The following is a 27,862-nucleotide window of genomic DNA, read 5'->3' as shown; positions in this document are numbered from 1 at the left end:
AGAAGAAGGCATCAGATCCCCTGGAACTGGAGTTACAGAGGGTTGTGAGGTGTGGGTGCTGGGAAGTGAGCCTGTGTCCTGGAGAAGCAGCCAGTGCTCTTAACCACTGAGTCGTTTCTCCAAATCCCCACCCCCACACCCCACCTCCACACACCACATGACCTCTTAATGATACTTATCTAAGCTTGAATTCAGGGATCTTTCTTTCCCTTGAATTATATAAAATTCTCTGGGCACATTATATGGGCTTCTGTTATTTTAATGAATTTATACATTTGCCTTTTCGGTGACAGAAGGGGACTTTCTAAACTGTTTAGTTCTATAAGACAGTGATTTGGTCGTGTAGCTGAGCCATGGAGTCATGCACCGTGAGCACCCTGCAGAGATCATTGCCTGCAGTGAATTCTGGAGAAGCCACATGCATGGTCCCATGTACACAGTGACAGCACACTGGATGTTGGCACATATACTACTTTAGTGCCTGTGGAGAGGCGGCTTGCAGTATTGGGGTTTTTTGAAACAGGTTTCATGTGGCCCAGGTTGGCCTCAAACTAATCAGGTAGCAGAAGATCTCCTTAAACTTCTGACCATCTCTCTCCACCTCCCAAGTCCTGATGACCACACTCCTTCAAGCAGTGCTGGGATTCCACTCAGGGTCTTGTGCATGCTGGGCAAGGCCTTTCCCCATTCGGCTCTGTCCCCAGCCCACTACTAGTAGTAATTCTTAATCTATTCTTCCAAGTTTTTATGTTTCCTAACCTGCATAATATCCTCACTTAACTGAAACAAAATTACTTTTGCTTATTCTTGCCCAGCAGAATCTGAAAAGGTGGTTTAAAGATCCAAACATGAGTTAATAAAGGCATAGAGCACCAGTTTCAGAAGGGAGACCGATTGGACGTTGTGGAAATAAGTTTGTAATCCTAGCAAATGAAGCATCCCTTTTCCTGAAGTTCAGTGGCAGAAATGAACCTGATGATTTTAATATCTGAATTCACTTTTTTCACTTTCATATTCCCATTTCTAGAAGTAAAATTCCTTTAGTTAAAAATTATTTGATATATATCTTATACTAAAATAAAAATTTTAGTGCGGAAATTTTTTTGCATTGTGCAGATATTTCGAAAAACAATTTGAACTGTCAGAACAAACACAATTACCAATGTTTCTTCATTGTCGAAACTCACATGCTGAGTTTTTGGGTGAGTAAAAATGAAGTATCTTTACAATTTTTGGGGGGGGTGTGTGTGGTTTAAGACAGGGTTTCTCTGTGTAGCTTTGGAGCCTTTCCTGGAACTCACTCTGTAGCCCAGGCTGGCCTTGAACTCACAGAGATCTGCCTGCCTCTGCCTCCCGAGTGCTGGGATTAAAGGCGAGCGCCTCCACCTCCGGGCTCATATTTTTACAGTTTAAGAACTGTGTGGCAATTAGGCAAAAGTAGCTGAAAGGTTTTTGTTGTTGTTTTTTAATTCACAGACATAATGAGAAGAAACAGAGACCGGTGTGTGGGTGGAGTGGTAAGTATAAATGGCTGTTGTAAATATGGGAAATACAAATATGTCTTTGATATTAAGGTTGGCTTCGGCTCACTCAGGTATCAAAAGTGCAGTTATTGAGTCTTAGTTGAAAGACATGTAAATTTACTATTAGATTTATAACACTTTTAGTTACACTTCTTCTTCCAAAGAGGAAGGTGAGTACCCCGTCTACTCACAAGAAACCAATGGGAATGGACACGTTCTATCACTGTGCATTCTTTCCTACCACCGTCCTTCAGTGCTCTTCTGTGTAAATGGTCTGGTAAACCTACACCAGTGTTTACAATGTCTTCAAGTAGTCCATCGGTTCCTTCCGATTTTCTTTCCTAGTGCCAGTGGGTGGTCACTCTCTTCACTCTGCTTCAAGCCCACCCACCGCCATGTGCCTTCTGTTCCTAAATGTTCCTCATGTGCTCATTTCAGTCACTCCAGTCACTCAGTTTTGAGATGTCCCATGAACACTCTCTGCTGTCACTTGGCTGTGTGTCTCTGACAGTGATTTCTACTTGTTTGGGATCATAGGCTCCAGGAGGTAGTCCGCCTTTGAAAACTGCTCACATATACAAAAGGTGAAGTACAATCTCAGGAGATTTGGTGATCATCTCTTGGGGTACAGGTTGTTACTTAGGTATCTAAGTCACAGTTCCATTGTGCCAGTCAAGGAAGTAGGGCCTAACCCTGAGCATTTACTGTAATACTTACAGGGCTTTGCTTGGGCCCTTTTACAGATTTTCTCTTTTGAAAATTTAAGGAACACACTTGTAATTTTTACTACATTTGATGTGTGTGAACATGTACACGTGTGTGCCATGGTGTTTGTGTGGAGGTCAGAGAATAGCTTGCAGCAGAATTCGGCTCTCTCCTTCCACCGTGCGTGCGTGCGTGCGTGCGTGCGTGCGTGCGTGCGTGCGTGCGTGCGTGCGTGCGTGCGTGCGTGCGTGCGTGCGTGCGTGCGTGCGTGCGTGCGTGCGTTGGGAATTGAACTCTGTCATCAGGCTTAGCACCGGCACCCAGCGAACCTTCTTGCTGAGCCTCGTGTAGTTTTCAAGGCTTTCATCTGCGTGTCTTTCGTACCGCCAGTGGTAGGTGTATGTCCTTCCGTGTTGCTGTCATGTTAATGTTACTTTGCATGTCTCCTCTGTAGTTCACTAAATGTGTGCTCTGTAATTTCCCCCCAGGAGCTCTACTTAGGAATTGAGAAAGGTTTTAATTAATGACCTAGGCATCACTGATAGCACTTATTGTACTTCCTAGACTCCACCTCTCACTCATTTTCTCTAAGTAAAACTTTAGCCGATGAGTCTGTAACTTCCAAAAGTTAATACCAAGAACAGGCTTTAATAGAAGAAATTGCCAAGTAAAGCATTAACAGGTGCTCTAACTGGCTTGTAAGAAATTACATTTTAAATTACCTTTATATTGCTGGAAGATTTTTTTACTTATTTATTTATTTTAGTTCACTGTTAATGCTGAGGGGAAGATCAAATCATTCAGGTAGCTATTCTCCATGGACAGTGGTGATGTGACTTCAGCTGTAAGGGAGTGTCACTGTTAGTTATTGCTTTGTATTACATACATGCAGCTAAAGCAGGAAATACAGATCTCAGCCCTTTCTGTCTGTGTAGCTCATGTGGATAATGTTAACAGTTGTCATTTTTAAAATTTACTTTTATTGTGTGTGTACACACACACACACACACACACACACACACACACTCACTGAGGTCAGAAGAGGGCATCAGATCCCCGGAGCGGGAGTTACAGGTGATTTAGAGGGCTCCATGTGAGTGCTAGGACTTGAACTCAGATCTTCTGCAGAAGCAGTAAACACTCTTGAACTGCCGAGTCATCCTTCCAGGCCAAAAAGTGACATATTAAAAGCAACATTCTCACCACTTCATAGAGCTTCTTAAAAATTACCTCTTAAGGATTAATCATTTCTCCTCAAAGAAAAGTATCCTATAGCAGAGAAATGCAATGGGATTTCCAGTATATTTTAAATATCCTGTTGAAATCTTGTATTTTAAGTGAGTGTTCTCAAACCTTTCCTCCTCCTGTGTAAGAATGTGGCTCCCTTTACTGTGTCCTTCGGAGAGAGTCTGCAGAGAGGGTGAAGTAGACACACCCCCAGGAGCTGTAGAGAAATCGGCAGCTAACTCCTTGCTTCGAGTCACCAGGAATGATGACAGGTTGTGATTCCCAAGTGTGGTTTGAAAGAAGAGCATTGATTGCATGTGCTACCATATTAAAAAACTGTGACTCAAAACCCTTACCTATAGTTCTGGTTTTGTTTAGAAAGTCTATCAATGCTATTGTAGCTTTTAAAATTTTTATAATAAAATTATATGTTGTGTATCCCTAGGTGCATTCATTTGATGGTACAAAGGAAGCAGCAGCTGCTTTGATTGACTTGGACCTTTACATAGGATTTAATGGTTGGTACGTTCTTAGGCTGTTTTCTGTTTTCCCTGATTTTTATATGAGCAGATTTACTAACATTTGTATGCTCTGCAGTGATCCTTGTCGAGAATTTTAGTAACCACTTATTTAAGAAATGAAGTATAGATTGTTATCACGGGCCAGTGTTCAAAAGTTACATGCTGCTATGCTGCATTCTGATCCTGGAAACAATTGTGTTGAGACCAGCAGCTGACTGTCTTTACCAACCCAGTCTGTTCTCAGGTTGTCTCTTGCTTTTCATAGGTATACGTTCACAGCATTTTACGTAAGGCTCACATGTTGGCCGTGGGAAAAGAGTATTCTATGACAGTCATCTGTGTACTTCTGTAAGCCACACAAGTTAGGCAACAGGTGTACAATTACCCCAAGTGTGAGAACCTGTCCTCTGGCTCATGCTCGTGACCTTTCCTCTGTAACTCCACACTAAACCTCAAACACCCTCACAAGGCAGCCAGCACAGCAAGGTCCTGGCCTTGTTTTCTGTCAGATCTGTCTGCCAGTGTTTTCTACAGGTTGTCCTCAGGAAGCCAGTAAAGTTACAGACTAGAATGTGACTTGCTCTCCCTCTCCAGTGTCGCCCTGACAGTGGCCACTGGTGACATTAGGTATAAATTCTTAGGGAAACAGAATGGTGGCCTTCCTTACTTATTCCTATGGAACAGAGCTCAGGATGACTCTTTCCTATGAAATGGTTACATTTATAAATTGATAGTCAAACGAACACACACGTAGTGATGAAGTGTACTAGAAGACCAGAAGCAGTCACTGCTCCTCCCCTAGCATGTAGTGAACTTGCTTACTTGTCTTTTCATGTGCCACTTTTGGTTTTGAGTAACTGGCCTTATATTTTTATTTCCTTGATTGCAAAACTTGAAGCCTAGCCAGGCATAATGGCACAGGCCTGTAATCTTGACTCCCAGGAAGCTGAAGCAGGTTAGTGAGTTGAAGGCTGGCCTGGGCTGTACAGTGAGTCACTATTTCACAAAACAAGATAAGTTGAGGCTTTCTGGCACTTTCTATAGCTCCATGCAAATGTCTTCTTTGGTTTTCTCCATGAGGAAGCCTATTTAGAGAGCTCGTTAGTTCCAGGCTCTTCTATTTATCTGGGCCCCATCTCTCCTCTGATAGAACCTCGTATCTTCACTTTTCCAGCTCTCATGTGTTCTGGGCTGGGTTTTATTTTGTTCTGAGGTCAACTCTCATGTAGACCAGGCTGGCTGTGAACTGTGTGGAGGAGGATGACCCTGGCTACTCCTGCCTCAGCCTCGGAGTGCTGAGATACGGATGTGAACTACCATGGTGTCATATGTTTGGTTTGGTGAACACATTCTCTGCTTCCTAAAAAAATGTTCATGGGAAGTGGATTTATTTTGGCTGGTTCATGGAAGGAAGGGGACCCACTTTTGTGTCTCCAAGAGGCTTGAGTGCTGGTGACAGTTGATTGCTATCAGAGCCCCAGTCCTTTCAGTGTGACCCACTGTGCTTCCCCTGTGTAGGGTTTAGTTGGGGGGGGGGGGGGAATCTCACGTCTTGGTATTTGGGGCTTTGCTGGTTTTTGTCCTGCAGCCTGCTACTCTCGTACTGGCCCTCTGCAGCTGGAGCCCCATTTTTTTTTTTAATCACTTCTGGGAATAGCCTTTCTTTCTTCGGGACAGCTCAGAATTGGTAACTGGTATTATCTTTTCTATAATTTCCAATTCTACCTTCCGAAATTTGCTTTATTGTCAACTTTTTCAAATGAAATGTACGCCAGCTTTCGTTTCTAGTTCTAGCGTCCTCTCATACCCTGGTCCTGACAGATGGGTGCCTTCTGTCTGAAGGTATTAGAGCAGGAAGTCATTTTCCCACTGTTCTGTTGCTTTTATCGTGGTTCTGGTCCCCAGTGGTGTTGGTCTCTTTTATGATGGGGACTTTCTTCAAACGCAAGGCAATCTTTTGCTGTTTGGGGAAGGAAAAAAAAAAAAAAAAGCTGGACACAGTGGTACATGCCTACCCAGAAGCTGAAGTATGAATTTATAAAAGACTAGCCTCGTTAGAAGGCAAGTTTGAGGCCAGCCTGGGCTATATGAAATCTTGTCACAGACAACTCTTTGGAAGCTGTATATGAGTCAGTCAATCAACTGGCAGGCTCAGATGACAGCTGGACTTTTCCAGAGTGGATTCCCATGTGTCCTTTGTAGAGGCCTTTTTCTGGGTTGATTTTCTCTAGAAGGCTGTCCTGTGATCTCTGCTAGAAAAGTAGGCGAGGGATTTATAAATGTACATGGCCATGTTCTGGAGCAGAGGAAGACAAAAGAAGGGACTATCAGTTCAGCCTGCATCTTCAATCCCGTGTTCCTGCCCTGCTCTGCTGGCTGTCTCCAAGCCCTTCTAACGCCATCCCTGAGTCCAGGTAACCCGTGCACCTCCTCATTTGTCTGCTCAGACTTTGCAGATCATTTCAGTTCCCATTCCAGGTCCTAGCTCAGCCGTCTAGGTACCTCGTTCTGGGACACTGTGTGGGGGAATTGTCTGCAAGTCTTTCTCTGGGCCTATAGCAGTTAAGTTACTTAGCACTTACAGGTTATTGTTTTGCTTTACTACGATGAGTTGGGGTAACAGGTGTCTACTAGTTTAACCAAAAAATGTTGTTGGGTGAGGCGATAATCAAGGAACAGTAAAAAGATCAGTGGTTGCCAGGATCAAGAAAGTAGGGATGAATACACAAAGGACATACATAGGACTTGTAGACTGTAAACTAGTTTGTAAGAGAGATGTCATTCCCATAGAGGGTGCTCCAGGCGTGAACTTGATTAGAACCTGGACTTTGGATCGTGCTGGTGTGTTAGTGTGGGTTTATCAATTCTAACAAATGTAACCACTGTGGCAGAATTTTTAGTGTGTGCTTTTACATGAGGGGAATGAGGGATATGTGTGTGTGTGTGTGTGTGTGTGTGTGTGTGTGTGTGTGTGTGTGTGTGTGTGTGTGTGTGTGTGTGTGTGAGAGAGAGAGAGAGAGAGAGAGAGAGAGAGAGAGAGATCTGCCTTCTGTTCAGTTTAGCTATGAACCTAAAATTGTTCTGAAATGTCTTCCCAGTGAATTTGTGATATATATATTAAATACAAGGATAGTACTTCTCATCACATTGAATACTGAGTCATTCCAAAACTTGCTGGCAGGTTAAAGGCATCCCACTCATAGGTCTTGGGTGAGCTGGGTCTGGCTGACATGTTTTCTTTCTGGGCACCTAGTTGAAAAGGTAACTAGGAGCAATGCTGCTGAGACACTATTCTAACCACCAAAAGTGCATTGCTCACGGCCATGCTACCCTATTATTTCAAAGCAAGTCTCAAGGCCAAGGCCACATTCACGGAGTGGAGTTTGGCCACCTGCAGTGAGGGTGCAAATATGTAAGTCTTCTTATAGAACAGCGAGGACTTGGAAGCAGTAAGTCTGTTTCAGAATCAGCTTAAAAAGCAAAGCTAGGAGCCTCATGACCATTCTAAGTTACACAAATACTTCTTAACTTAAATTTTACTTAGGCTAGTATATAAAGTTTATTAAAAGTTCAACTGGTAAGTATGAAAAACGATGTTCCTTAAAGACATGAATAATCATTATGCTACATCAAACCTTCACATTGAAGAAGTATCTGGGGCTCAGTGGTTAAAGGGCACCTGCTGCCTTCCAAGGGACCCGTTTGGTTTCCAGCACCCACACTGAGTAGCTTTCAAGGAATCTGCTGGCTCTGAGGGTACCCATACCCAAGACACTCACACAGTGTGCGCGCATGCCTGTATACACAGAAGTAAAAATCATATTTTTTAAATGTTACAAAAGGACAAAAGCAGAGGTAGATTTGAAGTTGACCATAGTCTGTGAAGGATAAGAGTGTATACTTTCTAAAGCATACCGAGATTTAGAGTCTTTGTGGTTTTATAACTCTTAAAAGTGGCTTGTATTAAGAAATCACTCACCAAAGATCATTTTAAAATACTGTTTTCAAGCTCACTGAAAACGGAAGCTAACTTGGAAGTTCTGAAGTCAATACCTAGTGAAAAACTAATGATTGAAACAGGTAAGTAGATGTTTCCAGAAATTCAAATTTCATATTAAACTCTAATATGTCCCCCAACAGCCCTCCCCCCTCAAAAATTAAAGGACATTTGACTTCTAGTTTCAATCTCAATATGTGGTTTTTGTTTTGTTCTTAGATTTTTGGAGGCTGTTATTAATGGAAAAGTAGCTATATAGATTTTTTATTTTCAGTTTGACTAAACCTCAAAACTTAAAAAAGTGACAGAATCTGATAACCAGTCTGTACTTAAGAATATTTAATGAGCCCTCTAAGCAGTTTATGTCAGGGTTTGGAGAGACTCCTCTACCTCTGTTAGAGTGGTTTAATTCTCTAGCCCTTTCAAAACAAACTGCAGCAAATGAAATCAAATGCTTTAGTGTGGGGATTTTAGAATGTCACCTCTTAAAACAAGTTTAAAGGCTGGGGCTCTGACCTAACCCAGGAACTCAGGGATTGCTGTTTATTAAAGTCTGTAGACTGAGCCACTTTAGGGAAATTAATTTTGTGTCCTTAGACAGTCACAAAAACTATTTTATTCAAAGTACAATGCCTGTATACTGTGCAAGCCATTCGAAAAGCAGTGACAGGGAAACAGCGCAGTGGCAGAACATTTGCCTGCCATCGTGATACTGGAGACAAACAGGATTCACAGCCATGCTTTTACATGCAGTAGAAGCAACACAGAGCAGTCTTCAATGTTGAAGCATTTCAGTGATACTTCTTGTACATTTAGGTCTTTTTTCCCCCAAAGCATGTCACACACTAGCTACATTAGTAAGAAAATAAAATAGATAAAAACCATTCTTTTTTCCAAGGTGCAGCTTGGAACTTTATGCTTTTCTTAGAACTGTTTTCTGTTGCATTAATTTTGCCATTTTGGAAGTTAGAATATGGCTTGTAATTTTAGGTCATGTGCTAGTGTAATGGTCATAAAAAAGATTTAGAAATGTAAATTGCTTACACCTTCTTTCTCCTTCCCCCAACTCTAGATGCACCTTGGTGTGGAGTTAAAAGTACACATGCTGGATCAAAATACATAAAAACTTCATTTCCTACCAAAAAGAAATGGGAAAACGGGTACTGTTTAAAAGATAGGAACGAGCCCTGCCATATAATGTAAGTTGTTTTTCTTGAATGGTCTTTACAGCTCTCAGCGGTGACCACTGATGGCCACTTAGTGAATGGAGGGGCAGAATGAAAGCCCTCTGGCTTTCCAGTCAGGTTCAGGTTAGTTCAAACAAGTGAGTTGTGCACTGTGGTTAGTGATAAGCCATCTATTGGCACTTGACCCAAAGTCAAGTTGAAGTTCAGGTCGAAGACCATTTGAACAGTGGTTTGGAAATATGTGCCTCTAAATAGCTGTGTCATCTCCTAGGTTCACATCCTTTCCATCCAGAAGATTTTACTGCCTTGGTGAGAATCTGTGGCTTTGGTCATTGGTCACTTTGTAGGAAAAGACCTTAAAAGCTTGCCACAGAATCAGTCCAGTGCACCTCCCTGCTACTGTTTATAACCTGTTGGCTGACCTTTAGTTAATGGTTGTCTGCAAGTTAAACATGGACAACAGCAACACCTCCAGGGAGGTGACACAGTTCTTTAAGCCTCACAGTGAAATACGTGACAGGATGTCCTTCTTTCCTAAACTTCCCCTGGGGGAAAAAAGCAATCCAGAATAGGATATATGTAGAGCTTTGAAGACTCAATCTCCTGGCAAACAAGGTTGGTCAGATCATTTTATGGGCACCTATTCAGAGAAAATCTAGATTATATTGGTTTAGTATGGTTTGCCACTGTTGGTTTGCCTCTGACATTTACAAAGATTAGTTATCAGTGTTTCTGTTAAGACTGTAATGTCCTGAAAATATGCCTTAAAAAAGTCATTTATAATAAAGAAATATAAGCCAGATCTAAAACTCAGCGAGCAGAAAAGCCAATGAAAGTGTCCTTTGACACATGCATACGGACCTTTTAACACACTGGTTCTGGCAGTATTGAACTGATGCTTAAAACCCCTGAGGAGAGGGGTTTTGTACTCTGCTTGTAAAATACCACTTTCATTTTGTTTTGTTTTGGCCTGGGGTGGTTGTGGAGGAGTTTTCAGATTCAATTAGAAGACATTATTTCTCATAATTCGACAATCTTAGGGGACACTAGAGATCCCGAGACAATAAAGAAGCTGTTATTTTACCACAACCACTTGACAAATGCACACACTACTTGGTGGATGTAGTGCCAGCGTGTTTTCTGTACTTAATGTTTTGTAAAGTCATAGCTGGTGGTGGTAGCTATAAATTTGCAAGGCAAAATGTCAAGTTTTTAATACAGACTTAAGAACTGAAATCTTGTGTATTAGCCTGTCCTGCAGTTTGCTAAGTGGCAGACCTTGGGGAAATCAGCATTTACAAGCTGAAAATGTCAACATTTCAGATCGAGGTGCATCTACTGTTTACAGTCTTTGTTACCTTCCATTCCACTGAGTTTTCCATTTTAACTATTTGCATACAGGTCTTCCTTTCCTTTAGGGTATACATTTCTTAAGACATATTTTGGAGCTCCTGCTGTGTCAGGAATTGTATAGGTTACTGAGGCTACCTAGAAGAATCAGTAGTTCTTATGATCATACACCCACTGGATGAGTAGGTCACTGTGGCATGAGTTTTGGATAAGGGAGCAAACAGGCAGACACAATTAAAGATAGTAAGCTGCTTTGGAGGTGTCAGTCTATGACTGGGACCTTGGAGTTAACATTTGTCTGCCCTAAGGGGTCCCAGGAGCCTGCTTTCCTAATGTGCAATTTTAGCAGTTTACGAAGCATGCCTGGGAGTTGGGTCAGATAGACAAACATGTTGAGCAAAGGCAGACTGTAGAAGACCCTGGCTGTGTCAGGGAGACAATGTACTTTGTGTGGCAGAAAGTAGGATGAGGTGAGTGGAAGAAGAGAAATCTAGGACAGCAAAGTGAGACCAGATCCTTGGGGCTTTTGTCTGGCAGCAGTGTAGACCTCATGGTGACCCAAAGAGACTAGAAGCAGGAGAATGGTGATAGTTATTGAGTTTCATGCAGCCCAGGCAGTTTAGGAAGCTGCTACAGCAGCGGGTGACCTTGAACCCCTAATCCCCCTGCTTCTGTCTCTCAACTATTGGGGTTAATCTTGAACTACCAGGTCAACATCCTTCTTTTCTTCAAGAGTTAACTGCTTGTCATTGTGGGGAATACTGAGAGGTGATGAGTAGATAGTGCAAGACTTTAATGCCTTTGTCTAGCATACGGGTGTCACAGCAGGGGCTACAGAGATGGCTCAGAGATTAGGGCACAAGAGAACCCGAGTTGTGTCCCAGCACCACATATTGGGCAGCTCATAACCACCTGTAACTCCAGCTCCAGGGAAATCTGATTCCTCTGGTCCCTGCACTTATGTGTATACACACACACACACACACACACACACACACACACACAGTAATTGAAAAAAATGTCACAATAAGCAAAATCAGTTAAACCCCCCAGATTGCTCTATTTAAAAATAAATAACTGCAGCTTTATGCCCCTGAAGCTACAGAGAAATATACTGGATACAAAAGGCCTGGCCAGGTTGCCAGATGTTATTAGCGGCTTGCTACACAAAATGCTTCACTAAGCACCAGTGATTTTCACAAGTTTCTAAATAGTAAAACGACTGCTGCACAAGTCTTAGCAGAGCAGCTGTGCCCTGGGCCACTGCAGTCAGCAGCAGCAGCACTGCTTCCCAGGGCAGCCTGAGCAGCACACAAAGTCTGCAAGCTGGCTGCAGACAACTGCATTCTAAAGTTTCCGTGTTGATGGATTTCCTTTGTCAGTATCTGTGTCAAGCTGGCTTCTGTCATACTGAGAGCAGTTTCTACAATTCCAGCTAATCTTAAAGCCCCACCCTATTTATTTTTGGTGTTCAGTTAGGATACTCATAAAGGGAACGAAAAGCTCATGACAAGGAACGTTTAAATGTTTAATTTGGACTACAGCTTTCTAATCCGTGTTTAAAAACTACCTACAGATAATACTGCTAGGGAACCACTACTGTTGGTCATCACTCGGTGCAAAGGAACAAAGAGAGGTCTCTGCCTCAGCCCCAGCTTCCGTACTTGCCATTATGTATTTACTGTGCACACAACCATCCCTTGCTGTCTGTGAAGACAGTTCAGCAAGCAGTGCCTTTCAAGTTTTTGGCCCTGCTCTCCCCCAATACCATCATTATTTATGTGTCAATATAAATAAAACTAAACCCAAAGTAGAAAGGTACTTAGCCTGTATGATGTGCAGCATACATTCCATCTTTAAGATGCTTGTTATCCGGTAACAATGTGCTGTGGCCTACAGTTTGAAAGGGTCCATACTCCCGGGACAGTTCCACTAGTACTGCACTTGCATGACTCTGGTTTCTAGTTTTCTTTATTTGCAAATTTGCTCCAGAACTTTCCGGCTGCCAGTAATTGGTCATGTTTTCCTACTGATATTACGAACAATTTTAATAACTCTTAAACTTCCTTAGGAAGGGTACAAGATTTCTTCTTACACAGGAAAAGGGGATTATATGTCTTTAAAACAATATATTCTCAGAAAGTTGCTTCCTCTGGTTCTCTTTCAGTCAAATATTGGAGATAATGGCAGCAGTCAGAGAAGAAGATCCGCTGGAATTAGCCAACACGCTATACAACAACACTATTAAAATATTTTTTTCCTGACACTTATTTGTATGGGTTTTCTTTTGCTGATGTGGAATTTCATAGTAAACCTGTAAGCTTCCTTAAGGAAATCATTCCAGTCATTCTCTAAAACGCTAACACTGTAAGTTACACCCTTTACTTTGACCCATAAAGTTGGATCAACACTGTTTAGGCTGTTAATGTCTTAAGTTATCAATGACGGCCTTTTTATTGTGTAATTTCATCAAAAGTCTGAAAGGACAGTGATGTTTTCCCCTAAAACTTACACAGCACATCCTGGTTTATATCAAAGTGTAGTTGATAACAAGCCTATTTCTCAATTCTTGGCCTCTGACCCATGACTTTGGAACCCAGCTCTACGTTGCAGCTCAGATTTGAAGTTTCTCAGTTGCTTCTAGCAGGTTATCATTCCTTAGTTTAAAAAAAAATTAATAGCTCCTCTACTCCAAACTATTTTACATCCTCATCTGCAATTTTATACTTTTCATTTTCCCACTCATTTTAAGGAAAAACTAGGGTCCAGCATTAGATTACTCTAATTTCATGGAGGAATCTTTGGCACAGCTGACGCACCGTATGATCATTATCTCTATTAAGAAGTTATTTGTTCAACTTTTGTCATAAAAACGTGAAAACATTTTATTCTATGTACAATAATGTACACAAATTTAAATAGGTCACCAAAGAGACCAGAAGTAATTCAAGAGGTATATTTACAGCAGCACATCACAGTAAACGGAACGTCACTCACAGTTTCAACAGCGATACTGCTTTTGTGCTTGGATACACTCTGACATGAAGCATAGCACTCCATTGTGGATGAACTGAATTTTAAACAAATACCTCAGTGATTAGTAAATGCTACTTTAATCAGTGTCATCATTAAATTCTGCTGCTGCTGCTGCTGCACCTGTGTGCCGAACCCCTCCGCTCCTTCCTCTTTGGCCATCATCATCATCACAGTCCATACTGTCATCCTCGCGCAATTCTCGGTCAGATCCAGCAGCGTCTTCTCGTAAAGCTTCCTCTGGGTTCTGATTTTCATTGGGTGCAATAAAGCCATTGTTGTTAGATATATTTGAATTATCCTTGATATCATCTTCGATGTACACTTTTTGATGGCACATTGGACAAGTATCTTGAATGTACAGCCATTTCCGAAGGCAGAGCGCATGGAAATAATGATTACATGGTGTAATACGAGCAGATGTTGTAAACTCATGATAGCAGATTGCACATACATCATCTATTTCTTGCAAGTGGCTCCCTTTTATTTCAGGAAGTGAATTGATTTTCTTAACAGCAGTTCTACGATTCATGAATGTCTTCCAGCCATTTTTTACTTGTAAGTAGATGTTAAAATATGCATGTAGGCACATCATACAAGCCCGAATTTTACTTCCTGACTCAAACATCATGGTATAGGCCCCATTCCCAAACATTACTACTCCAAATATAAATTCAATAATATTGCCTGTCGAGCGGACAAAGTAGACATAATCATCAAGCTTTTCCCAGAGGACATTATAGTAGCCATCAATCATGAATAGCGTATAAACAGTGAGAGAAACTATCACTTTCAAGCAGAGTTCCACACAGAAGGCTGTGACTGCAAACAACCATGTGTTTAGTGCATAGTGATGCCAAAGAACATAACTGAGTAAAACAGGAAGAATAAACAGGCAAGCAGAGACAAACAGCACAGGGAAATGTCTATGGAATGATGACACGTGGGAGGCACTGAGAGACATTAGTACGGGGTCTGTCATTCCGTGGATGAAATGCAGGACTGCAGTTAATAGAAGGCACATGTTTCTACTTAAGCGAACAAGTCTCTCTTCGGGTCTCAGCCCACTTAAACCAGTCTGAAGAGCCAAAATGAAAAATAAAACAGGCGCTACAAAGCCAAGCCGCCTGTCATCTTCTTCAGTTGACCCAATGAAGGCCAGGATTCCCAGGCCCAAATAATGGGCTATCGAAGAGATTACAGCACTCATGCCTAGTACAGTTAGTGTAGAATCGCATCCACTAATTATTAGATTGCAGATGAGGTCCCAGAAATCATCCCAAGAAATAAAGAAGGACTCAGTTTCATTTGCCATCTTTAAAATATACAGTAACACTGTTGCCTGAGCTGTAATTCTTGTTAGCCAGAAGACCCGAAGTATATCTGGGAAACGAATCCTTTTCCATGTGTCCTCCATCAATAACTGTAATCCATAAATTCGGTACATATGCCTCACTAACAGGTAAACGTACCGTGTGGAATAATAAAACCACTTAAGTTTCACTGCCAAGACGAGCACTGTATTTAAAATGAGGATCAAAGAAGAGGTGAAAACTAAAGTCTCTCTGATGTGTAATGGGAGCTCTGTGATTAAGCCGATTACAGGAACCAAGATATTCAAAATAATTAGTTGTGAATAGATGGACTGAATCTGGAGTAGGGTGACATAGCCAATCCCAAAGGTCAGCTGCAGGACGGTGAGTGCCATCCACAGCGAGGGCCCTTTCCGAGGAAGCAGCTCGATTCCAAAAGCTGTCGTGTTGTAGGCACCATAGAAGTCAATGTGCAAAGCAGCGTAGTAATTGACCAACACTGAAGTTGCAGCTAATAGAAAGGCTGAGCTGTACATGTAAAACTTGAAAAGTGATCGCTGTGACAAGATCAGAACAATACTGGACACAATTATACCTGAGGGAGAAAAGGAAACATTATTCAAGTGAAATATTCTTAAGCATGTTTTCATACTAGCAATTAGAACTTTCTGCTTTTATTATGGTATTTTCATCGTTGTTAAACCTCAAGACAACTTAAGAGTTCTAAAGGCCAGACCAACCAAACGTCCTTTTTAAAAACCTGGCCCCATATTTTCTAGTTTCTAAAGTAATTCTGTTTGTCATGGTACATATCCCAGCATGAGATTACTAACTTACTTTCAAGACAAATTTGTAATGATATACACGTTTTGGTGAGTTTTGAAACTCAAAAAGACACTGCCTATATAATTTCATAATGATTAAAAAGTTTAACGTACTCCACAAAAATAAGGTTGTTAAGAATGACTAGAATGAAAGGTTTGTTCCTACCTGGCTTCAGAATCCTTTCCTAAAGTGTTCTTCAGACAATCAGGTAAAGTTCTCTACTTCTACCCAGAACCTCCTTTTCGGTCTCGAGAGATGGCTCAGAGGTTAAGAGCAATGTCTGTTCTTCCAGAGGTCCTGAGTTCAATTCCCAGCAACCACATAGTGGCTCACAACCATCTGTAATGAGATCTGGCGCCCTCTTCTGTATACATAATAAATAAATAAGTCTTTTTAAAAAAACAACAAAAAAAAAAACCTCCTTTTCTTCCAAATGAACTCTTGTTTCAACTCTTGTTTCTTAGACATGAATATTCTCTAAGGGTCCAAACTCAGGTCCCAACTACTTTCCTTCACATTTTGGAGATGCCTCCAAGTTTCCCTTTCCTACAAATTACTGAGTCACTTCTTCAGGTAGCAAAAGTAACCCTCAGAAAAACCAAACTGCATTTTAAAAGATGGCTCTAAACATCACTCCCACTATTCCATGTGTAACTTCTATAAATGCTCTGATGATCCATATCAAGTGCCATCATTGTACTCTGCCTAAACAGATGTATTTTTAAGTGAAATCACCATGACTACATTACTGTACTGGGTTTAAAGTATAGGAATGAAATAAAACTGCTCACCTAGTTCTCCTAAACTCTAACTGCAAACCTCATCTGCCTTTTCTGGAACCTAATTTCAAGAAAGGTACCATTATTCTTCTGATGATGCTCTGGGCTCCACACCCTCAAACTTTGCTTCCCAACACACACTACTGTGCCAAATGCTCTTTCCTCTCCCACAATTACATCTGCGGTATATTCCTTAGAATGACAGCCCCACACTTCTTCCCCCTTGACTTTTCAAATCCTACCTATCCTAGAGATTATACTGTTCATTCGGCATACCCACAGAACTTTCTGTGTATATACTACCAGATAGTGAAATTTGTAATTATCCAGGGACGTATCACCTTATTACATAGTTATATCCCTGCCTTATAAATAAATGGATCCCGCAATGCTTTATACAAAACATTTATTGGGGCAAGGTTTCAGTACCATATGGATTATGCTCTTAAAGATGATCACAAAATAGAGCCTGACTGAAAACTGAAATCTAGAAAAGGGGAGAGACATAGCTAAGAAGCCATAAACACTGAATAGCTTTCCTTTCAGTGTGCCATCAAGAAGAGTGCTGTATCTCACAGCCTATGCATACACACACACACACACACACACACACACACACACACACACACACACACACACACAAAGGGCTGGGACGATGGTTAGTTCCTTCAAGGGATTACCTGTGCCTAATCAGGTCCTTTGTGAAAAGCACGCATGCACCTGAAAAAATGTAAATGTGAGTAAGTTCTGCCTGCTCCCCCAGAAGACGGGATTGTCTGGAGCATCAGCAGTTCTCCCCTAGAACGGCACTACTTCAGCCTGCAAGAGGCCACCTGCCACCTTGCTTTCTACATGGAAAATCCCTAGCCTAACTGATCTTCTAAGTTGAGTCAACATCAAAATAACTTAAGTTCTATTTTATCCCACTTAAAGAGAGAAAGTAAAACAGGTACTAAAATGTTTTGTGTCAACTTGCTATTCAGAGTAGTAGTATATCAGCCCCCACCACTAACCAGTCATGACCTTAGTTGAACTTTTAGTCTTTTTTTAAAAACCTAGTAACTTTTTCTCTGAATCTTATTTATACACACAAATAAGAGGACTGGCTTGGCTATTAGGAACGCTTGTACAGAAACAAGTGCCATTTGCTATATATGTGTCAAACAAACCAGGAAATGGCAGAATAAGGTAAGTATTGTAATGACATTACAACCTCCAAGTCTGGATATGGCCTGACAGGTAATCTGATCCCTCCTTCCCTCCAAATCAGGGCCTCACTATATACTCAAGGCTGGCCTCAAAGCTGTACCTGCTTCAGCCTCCTAGATACTGGGATTGCAGGCACATGCCACCACCCTAGGCTTGATACGTCTCTTCCCTATAAAATGACACTCTTAGTGTATGATTAACAAACACTCCAAAAGTAGCACACACTTGTTATCATTCCTCCCCAAAGTCTAGAGGCAACTCTAACTTTACAGAAAAAAATACCAACTTCCCAAATAATGAGTCTCCAAAGTAAATGTTTCAGTGGGTGATCTTTGGGGAGCACTGTTAAGGTTTCTTTACATTCCTCAGACATGAGGTCCCTTCTTAGGGTCCATTTTTTGTCTAAGGAAGCCCAGGGGGTGTTTTCATTAGGGCTCATAAGGGACCCACTTTCTTTGAAAACACCATCTTGGGATGCAGAAAGAGAATTGAATTAAACCACAACTTGCGAATTTCAGTCCTAGACTCCGTAATTAGAGTATTTAAGGTTCGCAAGGTAGAAACGTCCAATTCAGGAGCTCTGAATTAATATTTGAACTGAATTCACCAAAGAGTTTAGGACTTTTTCAATTAGATTTCCAAAACCAAGAAATAAGAACAGGAGAGGGAGGATAATTCCACGCATTTCACACAGGACAGCAGAACTCTGTATTTGAGACAGGGACTTGCTATGTTTGTCCCAAACTAGCCTTCAACTTGTGCCTTCCTACCTGGGTCTCCAAAGTGCTAAGATTAAGGGTGGCCTCACCAGAGTGCAAACTCTTTACAGTGCTTTCGTTCCTAACCTCTTCTGCAGACTTCTGACTCCAACTTAGAAGGAAGTAAAGTAACATTTACACCTGTGCAGATCCCGGAGTACCTTTAAAGCGTTCAAAAGCAGGCTACAGAATGTGAAATACAGCAAAGCATCACAATAACAAATACATTTCTCCCTTATTTCAAAAGGAGTCCTAAGTAATGAATGTCCAGGAAAAAGCAAAGCATTGTGAAATGATATCAACCTATCAACATACTTGACAAGTAAGTTATGCCAAAGAGAACATTTTTCTAAGCTTGGCATTGTGGCACCTACTTTTAATCCAAGCCCTGAGGAACTGAACAGGAGGACCATGCTGAGCTACATGAGACCCTACCTTCAAATAGACTATTCTATCCAACTTTCATCTTAGGTAAAACGAAACAAGAATGGTGTCCTAGGTTGTTTTAGTCACAAAATTAGATTTTTAACAAATATGATTGTATTAACATATGTGCACATGGATTTTAGAAAGCCAAACCCTGAAAAGGTGGCAGTTTTGGTTTTTGGAGACAGGGTCTCTCCACAGAGCCCTAGCTTCCTTGAACTCAGAGATCTGCCTGCCTCTGCTTCCAGAGTGCTGGGACTGAAGGCATGTGCCGCCATACCCTGCTCTGAAGAGTTGTTCCCCATCTATGGTCTATATGAACTATCTGTCTGGTCTTCATCCAGGTTCCAAAGTTACAACTTCTAAACGCTGTGGAAGCCACAGTGATAGGACTCTCCTGCACAGGAATGCAAAGGATGACAGTTTGGAGCTTCTGGATCGCCTTGGGACGGAGACCGACTGTTACAGGGTTTGGTCTCATTCCTATCCCTACTTCCGAGGACGGAGAGGGACAGAACTGAGTAGCTAAGTTAGAGGCTGATGATTTTTTTTTTTTTTTTTTGAGGCTGATGATTTAATAACATGCCTACACAATGAAGCAGCGAAAACCCCAGCAGGACTGACTTCTGAGCGCCAGACAGCTCAACCTGAAGTTCCAGAGGCTGGAAACCTGATGGGACACAGACTCCGCACAGTCCCCTCCCCTCTTCACCTCACTGACATCTACCTCTTCCATCTATGTCCTTTGTACTGAACGGACAACTATGGCACTTCCTCAGATTTGGTCTGCCGTTCTAGTAATTAAGGGAACACAAAGGGTAGGTCAGGGAAACCCTGAAGGACAGACAGCACGTTAGAGGCACAGGCCACACAACCTCAACACTGGCATCTGAAGTGAGGGGCAATCTTGTGTAACTGACCTCTCATCCTAGAAAATGGGATATCAGTGCTGAACTAAATTACAGGACAAGCAGTGGTACCCACTGAAGAATTTGCCACGGAACTGGCTGTTGGTGGGGGAACCCACACACACACATTCTGTTGACTAGAGGAGAAACATTCTGGGCTGAATGTGGAAAAGAAAAATGCCTTTCCCCTATCATCACACTGTCTTACTGACACCAAAGAGGTGGAACAACTTTATTTCTCATACACCCTGACAAGTATAAACACACACTCATACAGAGATACAAACGGAGGTTTTACATTTGTAATACTGAATCTACTAATATTTTATAATTTATTTTATATTATTTCTGAGAACATTTCCTCTAGAAATGGCTTTTTTGAGACAAGGTTACTCTGTATAGCCCTGGCCTGGCTGTCCAGGAACTTACTCTACAAAGTGATCAGGCTGGCCTTGAACTCACAGAGATCTGCCTGCCTCCGCTTCCCAAGTGCTGGGATTAAAGCCGTGCGCCATCACCACCTGTCCCCCACATTATTTTTAACTGACACGCATTAGTACTTATGATAAGGGTTCCTATGAACAATGTGTAATCAGGGTAATTATCTCCTCAAATGATAACTTAAACTCTTCCTGACCACTGATTCATTTCTTCCATTCCTATCGACTATTCAGGGTTTTTCTGTGAATGCCACTTGACCTTTTGACCATTTTTTAGGGTTTGGACAAGTGTCCTCTCCAAAGGCTGTGCTGAATCAGTCTTAGTCCCTGGCAGTGATGAGAGTAGTGACTGGGTCGTCAGAGCTCCAATTCCAACACTGGGTTAATCCAAGGATGAATTCATAGCTCCATGGACGAGGTGGGGCCTAGCTGGAGGCAGTAGGTCCCTTGCAGGGGCAGTGGAGATAGTGGGATTTTGAAAGGAATGCTTTTAAAGACACAACTCATCTTGGCTCCTTCCTGTTTCTCTGTGCTTCCTGTCTGTCATGAGACACGCAACTTTCTCTGTCATGGCCTTTGGTCATGATGCTCTGCCTCACCACAGGCCCCAGATCAATGAACCAAACATCCATGGACTGAACTCTCTGAACCTTGGAGTTCAAATAACCCTTTCCTCCTTCTACAGGTCAATCTTTGGTATGCTGTCACAACAAACTGACTAACACAATATGGTGCTGGCAGTTTTCCCTATTTATGTGTGATTAAAATATTCTCAACATAAATTATGTGTTGATTATAAGTAATGTCCAGGTTTATGTCCAGTCTTATATTTTAGATGTTCCTTTATTATAAGAGGTTTTTAATCTTAAAAATTCAATTTATAATCTTTTACTTTCTGCAAATTAACTATTCATACAAATAAGAGAAAGGGAATGAGTAATTTTTCCACATTAAGTAAATTATCACTAAATACTTCATAGTTATTTCCATGGACCTGCATTCAATTCTCCCTCCAAAACCCATCACGTTTCCATTATACTGGTGACTGTTTCTAAGCTATGTATTTTGTGTTCCTAGTCTATCTGTCCATTTTTCAACCAGGATTAGATTCCTCCCTCCTTAGGAGCATTTGGCAGAATCTAGGGACAAATTTGGTTTTGACAACTGAGGTCAGGGGTGTTACTGACATCTAGTAGGTAGAAGACACAGAAGGCTAAAAATTGTACATTTAGAGAATAGTGCCCCATCCCCATATTTATATGTCCAAAATGTCAACGGAGCTACTGCTGAGAAATCTCAGTCTAGTCCTCAGCCAGACACAAATACTTCTGCTTCATTTTGCTTTCTCACATCACAGGTTTCTTTCTACTGAATCAATGATCTCATTCAGTACCAAAGAAAATCTCACTCTTTTACAGTGAACAGATTCCCAACTAATACACATTTTGAGTAAGTCTGAAGACTGCCATTTTGTTACTGTCAATAATGCTGTAACTAACAAACATCCTTGCTCATAGTGCAGCCTAACTAAAGTCTAAGTCTTTGGAACTGGAATTGTGAGTCAAAAGGTATACAGTAATTATCTCTGGAAGGCTGGAGTAGAGGGCAGGTAGCAAGAATACTTGCCTACCCGCTCACTTGACAGCCTGGCTTCAATCACCACATCTTGTAAAACCAGCCCCAGTGTGGTACATGCTTGTAATTCCATCAGTGGAGGTGGAGGTCTTCTTCAACCTGGGGCCAGCCTAGGCTACATGAGACCCTGCCTCTCTCCATCAGTGTCAATTGATAGTGCCAAATGCTTTGCACAGAGGTGATGGCTTACCAAATTATATAAATTTACAGATTTCAAATAGGTGAACACCTCTGCCAAATAATTTTAAATCATACTTTGAATTCTTCACTAATCTAACAGATAAACTGTATTTCTATCATAAGTAAAACTTATATATTTTTACGTGTGTGTGTGTGTGTGTGTGTGTGTGTGTGTATGTGTGTGTGTGTGTATGAGTGTCCTGTATGTATACCTGCATGTGAGAGAGGGCATCAAATCCTATTACAGATGGTCGTGAGGCACCTTGCAGGTGCTGGGAATTGAACTCAGGACCTCTGGAAAAGCAGCCAGTGCTCTTAACCTATGAGCCATCTCTCCAGTCCCTAGAAACTATTTCTTTATTTTCCTGGCCACCTGAAATTTATCTATTGTAAAGTGCCCACTTTATTATGGAAGCAGATGCTTTTTTTAAAGGACTTACTACTCTACATGATATAAACATTTTCTTCTGCTTGTCATTTTTAAAAGATTTGCAATAAGGAAGTTTTTCATCTTTAAACACTCAAACTTACTGTTCCTTGTCATTTCTGGGTTTTCTTTTATGCTTAGAAAACCCTTTGCCACTTCAATGAATTACCACCATATGAGTAATACTATTACAACAAGCTCCTACGCTTGCATCTTCTCTATTGTATTTAAATTTGCTAATTCAGCACTATGTTGCTGTGGGATGAGTTCCATTTAATATTTTTAATACTTCCTAAGAAGTCGCTTTATGTTCCAAAATGTACATATTGCTATGGTTTTCTTTATATCTCTAAAATGAAAGGCTTTACTTTCTGGCCTTTTGATCTCAAATTGGTTTGATACCAAATGAAAGTGCAGTTGCTGAACCAAGAGGGAGTCAAGCTGCAGACACTGTTACAGTTAGTAATGTTTGAAAAGGGTGTGTTGGGCAATAGTGAGCAGTATAGTTGATAATAATGGGAAGTCCCAGCTAGCCTCCACTCAGACCTTTAATATACAACATATCATCACTTTCATTTAAGGCCATTTATTTTCAATCACAAAACTCAGTTTTTCATTTTTATTTTATTTATTTATCTTAGTTTTTTGAAACAGGGTTTCTCTGTGTATCCCTTGGTTGTCCTGGAACTTACTCTGTAGCCCAGGCTGGCCTTGAACTCATAGAGATCTCCCTGCCTCTGCTCCTGAGTGCTGGGATTAAAGGTTTGTACCACCACCCAGCACATTTTTTATTCTTACAAATAAAATATTAGCACAACTATTCTGCTACAATTTAGGGAATAGTTAGATGATAAATTTAGAAGCTGATTTTTAACTGCTCATAAAATCTGACTCAATATTCTGGAATGAAACTTTTCTAATAAATATTTGGTGATTTCAAAAGGATGAAATATCTGTAAAAAAAGTACAGTCTTACTTGAAGCATTAAACTTTTTTTTGAAAAGTGATCATATGAAGAGCCAAATGATGTTTTAAAGGGTTATTATCCTAACTCCACGCTATTGTCGTAAACTCTGTGATAAAGACACTGTGGACAGAAGTTCCCAAAAGCAGCTGTGCCTTCTGCGAGGCTGAGTGATGAGACCTTCAATGACCGTGGAGAGGTTGGAATGCTGCAGATCTAGAACCTAATTACGATTTATCTTAGACTACTTATAGCCCTTAGTCACTCCTTGGCCACGTTAGAGTGAGACGTAACATCCAGTGACTAACAGATAAAAACTATCTGAAATACATTAACTTAAAGCCTTCATTCCCAACAACCCTCAGATAGCATCCTGGGTCTATAGCAGACAGAGGAATCTCGGCTTTGCTTTGACCCAGCTACTTACTCTGTTTCCACTAATGTTTTTTAAAGTGACTCATGACACTCTGGTTTGTTATAAAAACTTTAGCAAACTGTTACCACGTTGGAACATGGAATTTGGGGTAACCTCAATCAGTGTTTCTGGGCCACAGTCACTCATATTTGGTTCCAGAATAAAGTCTCTCTTACCCCTTTGAGGTGAAAGTTGTGTTTTTGTGTGGACAGTACCATCACTGTCCACCTTTACAAAGCCAAAGCACAGAACAGTTCACTGGGTCACCAGTGGTTCTTCTTCATTCCCAAATATGAAACTTCCATGAAGAAAGAAAAAGTATGGAGGGTGGGCAAGGGGCACAGCTGCTTTCTTCAGTCTTCCTACCAACGACTTAACTACGGGAAACTCCTTTCCTTGGACCTAGCTAGTGGTGGGTACTCAACAGGACATTTAATCACCAGGTCCTCAAAGAGTCCCCAGACCTTGCAGTTATGCCCTGAAGACCTCAAGACAGTGGCTATACTATCTCTGAAATGAATATGCAGCCTCTTCTCCCATTTTACCACAGAGAACAGTGGCAGGAACTTCTACAGAGAAAAGCAGACTGGCTGAACTTGTACATCCAGCAGATTACTCCTAAGTCCTATACTCACAGAACATCACTTCCACCTTTTTCTTCCTAATGTTAAGATGAGCACTGACAGTTAATACACTGCCCTGTGCTGTATTTCAACACAGAGGAAGAAGGGAACCCTCCCCGCTGTCAGAGGAGCCTCGGAGGCTCTGGCTAGCACTTACCAGCTGAGCACCAAATCTCAAACACTTCACTTCTCCTGCCCTGTACCTTTGCTGACACTCCTTTTCTGTGGGAATAGGCAACAGATGCTTGTACTTCGGCCAGTCTTGGTGAGAACCTTACTATCGGCCTGCTCCGCCGAACCCACAATACTTCCAAAGCAAGGACCCACTTAGCAACTACCTCATCAACAAAATCTGTCAAACTAATGTTAGAAGAAACATCCCTTTACAGTGTTTCTCATCCTGGTAGTGCAGCGCACAGAGAAACAGAACGTGAAAAATAAAACGCTCTTAGTACTCAAACCATATGAAGTGAAGGACTGATTTTCCTAAGTCTCTTGCAAATGTCTCATCACCCTGGGGGCAAGTTTTCAAAGTCACATCCAACACCTTATTATTTACGCATAGGAAGATTTTAGGGTTCGTTTTAAGTACAACCTTCCTCGCGGTGACTTTTGGAAATGGTTTCAAGGTCTCTGACATTCAACCCCGTCTCGTGGCTTGTGTGCCCCATTTCCCTCAAACACCTCGCGATCCCGGGGACGCCAAGACACAGAAGTGACAACATACTGCACGTCCTGAAAAGGGGCGGGCAGGGGCTCAAGCTTCGGCTCAAGTCCAAGGTCAGACACTCGCGGCGAGACCGGGACAGTTGTTTATTCCAGGGCTGTCGCATAGGACGCGCGCGCGGTGAGCCAGCAGCCATTCCCCAAGAGAAAACAGCAGGTAGGGAGCCGCATGCTCACACAGCCGTGCTTCCTAAACCTCACCTCCTGCAAGCGCCGACTCAACAGGGAGGGAGGGCACTGGCGCGCCAGAACCACGCCGCTGTCAACGCTGGCACGAGGACCGTGGGCGCCCCCACCCACCCCCGCACCCTGCCAAAAGGCCCTGATGGGGACATCCGATCGCGGGTCCCCACGCCGCGTACCCCAAAACCAGTGTGCCCTGCCGCGCCCGTCCCGACCCGCCCGGGGCAGGGGCGCGCCTTGGCCCGCCCCGCGGGCTATCCCGCTGTCCTTACCGAGGAGCCGGAGGAAGATCTGGAGCCCGATGCAGAACCGGCTTTGGCTGGAATCGTAGTAGGAGTTGAAGATGGCGTCGATGATGTAGAGGCAGGGCACCCGGAGCGCCACTTCGAGCGCCGCCCAGACCTGCTGCTGGGCCATCCGCACCTGCTGCTGCGGGGGCCCCACCGCCGCCATGAGCCGCTGCCACACCGGGGCTGGGCGGGCCGGGCAGGGCGGCGCGGGGCGGGGAGGGAGGCCCGGGGCCGCGGCCGGGGCGGGCGCCGAGGAGAGTGGCTCCGCCCCCGCCCGCCCGCCCGCCCGCCCTCCTGTCCTGGGTCCCCGCCCGCCCGCCCGCCCCGCCGCCCGCTCGCGTCCCTCGATGGAGCAGGGGGCGGCGGCAACGGCTCCCGGGAGGCCTCGGGGCGTCGGTGTTTCCGGCCGGCTAGGGTCTGGCTCCTCCTCCCTCCAGCGCCTCCCCCGCCAGCGGAGCCACCATCTTGACCCCGCCTGCCTCGGCCGTTGCTGCCGTTGCTGCCGGGGGCCCCCGAGGCAGCGCTCCCGCGGTCACTCGAGAACCCGGAACCCGGCTGCGTCACAATCCGGCGCGCCGCGCAGCGTCAGCACGCGCGGCGGCCCGGCGCGACGCCGGCGGCGAGCCTAGTGCGTTGCCATGGTTCCCGCCGCCCGCCGCGGTGCGCGCCCGCGGGGTGGCGCTCGCCTGGCGGCACGGCCGCGCCCCGGCGCCCCCGGAGAGGGTACCTCCCCCGCTCGGCGTGGGCGTGGACCCAGACGGGGACTCCGGGCTCCTGTGGACCGGTAGTTATTAGGTGTTTCTGGAGCCCAGCGAGCATCCCGGGAACGTGCTTCCTGCGGCTTGAGAGATGACAAGCCGCCGGAGGACGCCGCCCTGCCTCCCTGCCTGTCCCCGCCGGAGGCCGGGGTCTGGAGAAGGGCCGGGGACATACCTGCGAGAGCCCAGGGCGGCCACAGCCAGACTTGGCACTGGCCTCGAAGGGGTAGGCGCTGCCAAGAAAAGCGCCGCTCCCATCTGTTTACACATCTCCCTTCCTGTCCATGTGGACAGAACTGAGGACAGTCGTGAGCACATTTTATTAATGGCTTAAGAGCCTGACGGGAGAGCAATGAACCCCGGCCTCTCTGGGTTCTTCGATTTACCTTCGTCCTTGGGGTAAACGCTTCTGGTTGATCCTTTAATCGGAGCGCCTGAGACCATTCCTTTCGGGCACTTTCTTGCCTATCAGTGGAATTGGTGTGGCCTGGCTGTCCTTACCCTGTCCTTCTCCAGCAAATGAAGAGTGTAAGGTCAGAGGCTCAGCTGTTGTAGTTTAAGGAACGTAAACCAGCAAACAAGAGGCGTGGTTGACTTGGGCTCTTAGTGCGAAGTGCGTCGTTTTAGTTTACAGAGGGGCTCCAGAAGTAGGACCCCCCCCCCCCCCCCGTCCCCGCCCCTCCTGGGGAGGTCTGTAAGTAAAATGATCAGACTTTAACAGAACCCGTCTGGGTGAAGGTATTTGTAGTAAAGACTGCACCCCCACCCAGTGTCCTTACTTCAGTCTGGTGTTCTTGTTTTGATTTTCTCTCACACACCCCCATCTGTGTACGGCTTACTGTATACAAGGCACAGTGGCCACGATCCTACCGTCTACCGAAGCCTCTACGTCAGTTATTATGATGGGTATTAGTCTCCCTGTTTTATAAAGGATGAAAATTGTGAGGACTCGATAAAATGAATTGCAAGATCACAAAGGTGCTAAGAGGTGGGCTGTGTATGTCCCAGACTAGTAAGAATCAGAACCAAACGGGCGACGATGGCGCACGCCTTTAATCCCAGCACTCGGGAGGCAGAGGCAGGCGGATCTCTGTGAGTTCGAGGCCAGCCTGGTCTACAAACTGAGTTCCAGGACAGGCACCAAAACTGCACAGAGAAGCCTATATCAAAAAAAAAAAAAAAAAAAAATCAGAACCAGGGTTTGAACCCAGTGCTGCTTAAAGCTCAAAACTTTGGTTTGTCTCTTCTTTTCACCAACAGCCAATTCTGCAGCCAAATCATATCACTATTGCCTTTACAGCGTTTTGCCCCGATCTCCTCGTGGCCGCCGTCACCGTCCTAACTCAAGACCCCTTTGTGGTCGTTCTGGTTCGCTGCGATGCTCTCATACGGTTGTCGCGTGTTCAGGTCTAGTCTCCTTACTAACGCTGGCTGCACAGTTGGGGAATAACGCTGTGGCT

General features: G+C 43.5%; 2 protein-coding genes across 5 annotated transcripts in view; one reads left to right on the top strand and one right to left on the bottom strand.

The window, feature by feature from the left end:
• The window catches only part of Tatdn1 (TatD DNase domain containing 1), a 30,771-nt gene extending 17,995 nt beyond the window's left edge, over positions 1–12,776 (top strand). For all 4 annotated transcript variants that reach the window (XM_036208161.1, XM_036208162.1, XM_036208163.1 and 1 more), the window contains 6 exons: positions 1,117–1,202; positions 1,477–1,517; positions 3,901–3,977; positions 7,986–8,056; positions 9,046–9,172; positions 12,678–12,776. In XM_036208161.1, the coding sequence (XP_036064054.1) occupies positions 1,117–1,202; positions 1,477–1,517; positions 3,901–3,977; positions 7,986–8,056; positions 9,046–9,172; positions 12,678–12,774 (499 nt within the window). In that variant the 3' untranslated portion in view covers positions 12,775–12,776. The remainder of the gene's footprint in view (positions 1–1,116; positions 1,203–1,476; positions 1,518–3,900; positions 3,978–7,985; positions 8,057–9,045; positions 9,173–12,677) is intronic.
• Rnf139 (ring finger protein 139) lies at positions 11,607–26,224 on the bottom strand. The gene is made up of 2 exons (XM_036208160.1): positions 25,627–26,224; positions 11,607–15,451 (listed from the first exon to the last, which is right to left on the bottom strand). The coding sequence occupies exons 1-2, from the start codon at positions 25,805–25,807 to the stop codon at positions 13,623–13,625; spliced, it is 2,010 nt and encodes a 669-aa protein (XP_036064053.1). The 5' UTR covers positions 25,808–26,224; the 3' UTR covers positions 11,607–13,622.
• Positions 26,225–27,862: the final 1,638 nt, after the last annotated feature.

Source organism: Onychomys torridus, chromosome 16 (assembly GCF_903995425.1).
Source record: "Onychomys torridus chromosome 16, mOncTor1.1, whole genome shotgun sequence".
Classification (NCBI taxonomy): Eukaryota; Metazoa; Chordata; class Mammalia; order Rodentia; family Cricetidae; genus Onychomys; species Onychomys torridus.
The sequence above is the reverse complement of the archived record's forward strand: the minus strand, read 5'-3'. Positions and strand labels throughout refer to the sequence as shown.

Bases quoted from the DNA above. Each gene is read 5' to 3' on its own strand.
- Rnf139 (XM_036208160.1), bottom strand. From the start codon at position 25,807: ATGGCGGCGGTGGGGCCCCCGCAGCAGCAGGTGCGGATGGCCCAGCAG. The intron at 15,452-25,626 runs GTAAGGACAGCG...TTTCTCCCTCAG, and splicing joins GATCTTCCTCCGGCTCCTCG to GTATAATTGTGTCCAGTATT.